This window comes from Octodon degus, unplaced genomic scaffold, assembly GCF_000260255.1.
Source record: "Octodon degus isolate 3935 unplaced genomic scaffold, OctDeg1.0 scaffold00043, whole genome shotgun sequence".
Classification (NCBI taxonomy): Eukaryota; Metazoa; Chordata; class Mammalia; order Rodentia; family Octodontidae; genus Octodon; species Octodon degus.
Window position 1 is genome coordinate 3,872,682 of NW_004524619.1, and position 4,223 is coordinate 3,876,904.

At 46.7% G+C, this 4,223-nt stretch overlaps 1 protein-coding gene across 3 annotated transcripts in view; it reads left to right on the plus strand.

Annotated features, from left to right (window-relative positions):
- The window catches only part of Rftn1 (raftlin, lipid raft linker 1), a 286,679-nt gene that overhangs the window by 187,652 nt on the left and 94,804 nt on the right, over positions 1 to 4,223 (plus strand). For all 3 annotated transcript variants that reach the window (XM_004631675.2, XM_023715761.1, XM_023715760.1), the window contains one exon: positions 2,102 to 2,210. In XM_004631675.2, coding sequence (XP_004631732.1) covers positions 2,102 to 2,210 — 109 coding nt within the window. The remainder of the gene's footprint in view (positions 1 to 2,101; positions 2,211 to 4,223) is intronic.

Genomic DNA, 4,223 nt, shown 5'->3' on the forward strand with positions numbered 1-4,223 from the left:
GCTGGAGAGGTGTGAGGTTCGAACTCCAGCAACCTGAGGCTGACAGCTTTGTGGAAGCAGCCACTTAAAGGCCTGAGCTAGGGCCAGGCCCCCGACTTCCTTTAAATAATTGCAAGTTTCCAAACTATTTATTTAAAATCTCAGTGGATATTTATAAATAACCTTACACAGTCTGACGTTATTCACCATGTGACATAGCAGTTGGAATTTTACATTTTAGAATCCCCCTGCCCCACTCTGTTCTTTGTCATCTGAGACCTCACATAATACACTCCGGAATATGTCTTGGACAGATCTTCATTTTCAGAAGTCTAGAACCTTCTTTTTAAATTCTTCTTAGGGAGAGATATGAGAACTTACGCTTAGTCTCTGGCCAATCATTAAGACAAGAAAAGTAGAGTTCAGAATTGGTTGATTGTGCTAGAACTATTTTAGGTGGACCCCTGTAATGGGTCAGGCCTAGAATATCCCCTCACGTCTCCGTGTTTGGAGGTGGGGCTTTTGGAAGGTGATTGGACCATAGAGGCATATAGTGGATTAATTCACCCATGAGTTCAAAGCTTAATTATTAGGGGGCGGGGCCTGATCAGAAGAGGAGTAAAGAGGGTGTGTCCCTGGGGGGTGTATTGTTGTCCCAGCTTCTCCCTTCCTCTCTGCTTCCTGACTGCCATAGATGGCACCACCTTCCTGTCATGCCCTTTAACCATGCTGTTTTAGCCTTGGACTAAAGCCCCTGAAACCGTGAACCAAATAAACCTCTCCTCCTTGAAGTTGCAGGTGTTGGGTATTTGTTTTCCCCCCAGTGACAGGAAAGTGGCTGATACAACTTGTTAGAAATCAGCATCTTCTTTTACATTCGAAATGTATGCGCCTCATTACCCTACCCTGGGAGGGATAGGTTAGAAGCGAAAATAAAAATCAACTGTCGAAGTTTCCTGACTGAATCGTAGTTGCACACCTGGGGAAAACCAAACCCTCTCTCTCTTTCTCTTTTTTTTTCACTTTTAAATTTCATGTAAATCATACCCAGATGGTTAATGGTAGGATAAATTACTTTTAAAGCTACAGAAGAATCTTAGAAATTCATTTTTAAAATATAACAAATACGTGTGTGGAAACTGATAGATGGGTGTATCTCAGGAGGGGTGGAAGTGACCACTGTAAGGATTTTCTAGCCTGTTTGCTCTAGCAGAGACAGGAAGGCCCTTCTCACTCCTCAGCTGGTGCAGTGTGGCTGCTGTGTGGTCCGAGACCTGGGCGGCATGCTAGAACCCTGGCCTCACTACCTGAGGAGAGACACCACATTCTCTTGGCCTGTCCATGCATTGCTTGTTGCTAAAGCCTGCTCCTGGGCCAGAGATTTCTCTTCAACTTCCAACACCTACGTGGCTTCCAGGAGTTCCCCAGACCCTTGGAGCATCATAAGGAAATCCCACAAAAAGGAGACAGAAAAGGGTAGGGCTTCTGCTGGTGACCACGTGGCCTCTGGCCCCCCTGCTGGCACTTTTGTCCTGTGCGCTGTATTGCAGCAGGTCTGCACTGTGGGAGCGTGGGGGCCAGCCTAAAGGGGTTTGACACTTTTAGTATCTTTTAGAGATTGATTTTAATTTTCTAAGTGATGTGTGAATCTATTCTCTTCATTATAAATGGAAAGGTAGAGGTAATGGCTAATGTTGCTGCTCTTGTGGCTTGGTGTGTCTTACTAGGTCTTTTCCTGTGCCTGCATCTACAGGCCAAGGCTATGGATGTTCCTGGTGTGTCTGTGTGCCTAATCTCTCTCTCTCTCTCTCTCTCTCTCTCTCTCTCTCTCTCTCTCTCTCCTTCTATCTATCTATATATATATATGTAAAGTCTACTTTGTAAGCCATATTACACTGAATCTGCATCCTGCAGTGATGTTGTACTTGGCCTTATGTCTTGGAGGTCTTTCTGTGGCATATAACTCTACATATTCTTTGAGTTGTTGACCATAAGTTATTTTTCAGCAGTGTTATTTTTGGTAGCTACTTCAGGAAAGAATTTGGGGTCTCACTGGTGCTCAGCAAAAAAATACATTTAAAAATACTGCCCAAAATCTCATTCTTTGTGTCTTTATCTTCAGATCTCCGAAAACGGATCCTCACAGCGAAGGCTATGTCTTGGAATTAGATTGCTCCTCTTCCTTGGAACAACCGCCGGACCAAAAAATCGTCCCAGAGTTCATTAAGAAGGTGCGTGCTGAGGTTGGGGCCTCACTGGATGGACTCGCTGGCTGAGGGGTGTAGGGTCAGGGTAGGTCAGATGCACTGCAGAGGCCTTGGCCATCTAGCCCTTTGGGCAGCCCCGCCCATATAGCACACACAGAACTCTGGATACAGCTGATTGGAGCGAGGTGCTTTCTCCTCCCTCCCTGGATGGTGGGACCCTGCATTCTACCTTTTAGGACTAGAGTGGTGTTAATAGTTACTGGGCGGGCACACCCACTGCTGGAACTCACCATAGCCCCTCGTGTGTCTGCCAGCCCCACATCCTGCTCCGCCCTAGTCCTGTGGGTCTTTCTTGCCTTAAGCTGCCTGCCTTTCACAATGCAAGAGCATGCCAGAGTCCTGTGGTTCCTGGCCTGTGATATACCAGGGAGAATGGCCCCATGGCAGGGAATTCAGAGCTGCCCAGAAACTGTCTGGTTTTGAATGTTTCTTCATGCCCATGAGGTTTCAAGCTTAATTGCCGAGTCCACTTGAGTATCAATATGACATTGACTACAGCAGAAATGGCCTTGCCCAAAACCGGGGCTAAGTTATTTCTTCGTGTTTATCTTGTCCCCCTTACCCAATCTTCCAAAGTACCGCCTTGCGTCACATAATGAGGGGGATATATTCTGGGAACTGTGCCACTAGGCTATTTCTTCCTTGCACAAACATCCCAGTGTACTTTCCGCGACCTTCGTGGTCTGAGTCAGTCACAACGAGGCCTCTCTAGGCAGCACCAGATGTAGGAGGCGGCTGCACACATGACATGGCGTTACAGATGTCTTACAGGAAACATTTTATACATAAGTACATGAGGTACGCTCTAATGATTGGAAAAGGATAGTATGCTAAATGCATAAATCCGTAAGTAACATAGTGGTTTGTTATCAAGTACTGTGTGGTGTATGCAGTTATGTGGCTGGCAGACCAGGAGGCTTATTTACACCGGCATCCTCACCGACATGTGAGTAACATTGTGCTGTGATATTGGGATGCTTATGACGTCACCAAGTGATAACGATATGGGGGAATAAAACTCCCAACCTGAAAGATACCTGGACAAGTTAGTGTTCTCAAAAACTGAAGGATGAATTTTAAGAACAACGGAGGTTAAGAGCACAATATACTTACTGGAGGAAAGAAAGCTCCTGTCCAAGAAGAGGACGGAAGGGGGACCCGAGCTGGTTGCCCTGGAATCTGCTGTTTCTAGGGATTTTTGTACAGCAAAACCATGAGGTAAGGCGAGTCTAAGGTGGAAAATATGAGAACTGGCAGCACATGAGGTGGGCAAAACTGTGGTCAGCCAATAAGGTTACAAGTACAGTCGTTCATGTGAAATTGATTAAATTGGGGTCAATGGGGAAGTGAGTCACGCAGCAAGCAGGCATGAATACAGAACAGGGCCTCTTCCTGTTGGGGGTTGGGTTAGTGACTCTTTCTGGCTCTTTCAAGGTGATTGATACTTATTTAGAATATCAACCCTGATGCCCATCCCTAGGGAAGTGTGTGGCTGCATTTGTTTACTCTTTAGTCTTGAGGTCTGGCCCACAACAGGAGGGTCTGTCTCTTCCAGAGTTGTCTTCCGTTTTGTCTCCTTGAGGGCCTGGCCCCATCTGACTGCCTATAATACTCTTATCTAATTTAGCTGCCTCCAACAGTAGCTCCGATACCATCTTCCGGCATCACCGTAACATGTGCTGCCCATCAGTGACTGAAGTGTCATTGTGTGGAGCATGACCATAACGGACAGTTCCCACCCTGTGCAGGTTGTTGTGGCTTGTTTGAGGCTCAGCTAGGCAGTTTGTGAGTAAGTATTGTTAGCGGTCACCTTCAGATCAGGATTAGTGGAAAGTGCTGAGAAGCAGAGAGCAGAGTAGCCACGGTTTCTCCCTCCTGCCATTGTGGTGGGCGGGCAGATGGACCCAGTCAGGGAGCCTGGTCAGGAGGATGTTTGGCTGAGAGCAGGTGGATGATGCTGCCTTGTGTGGTCTGGAC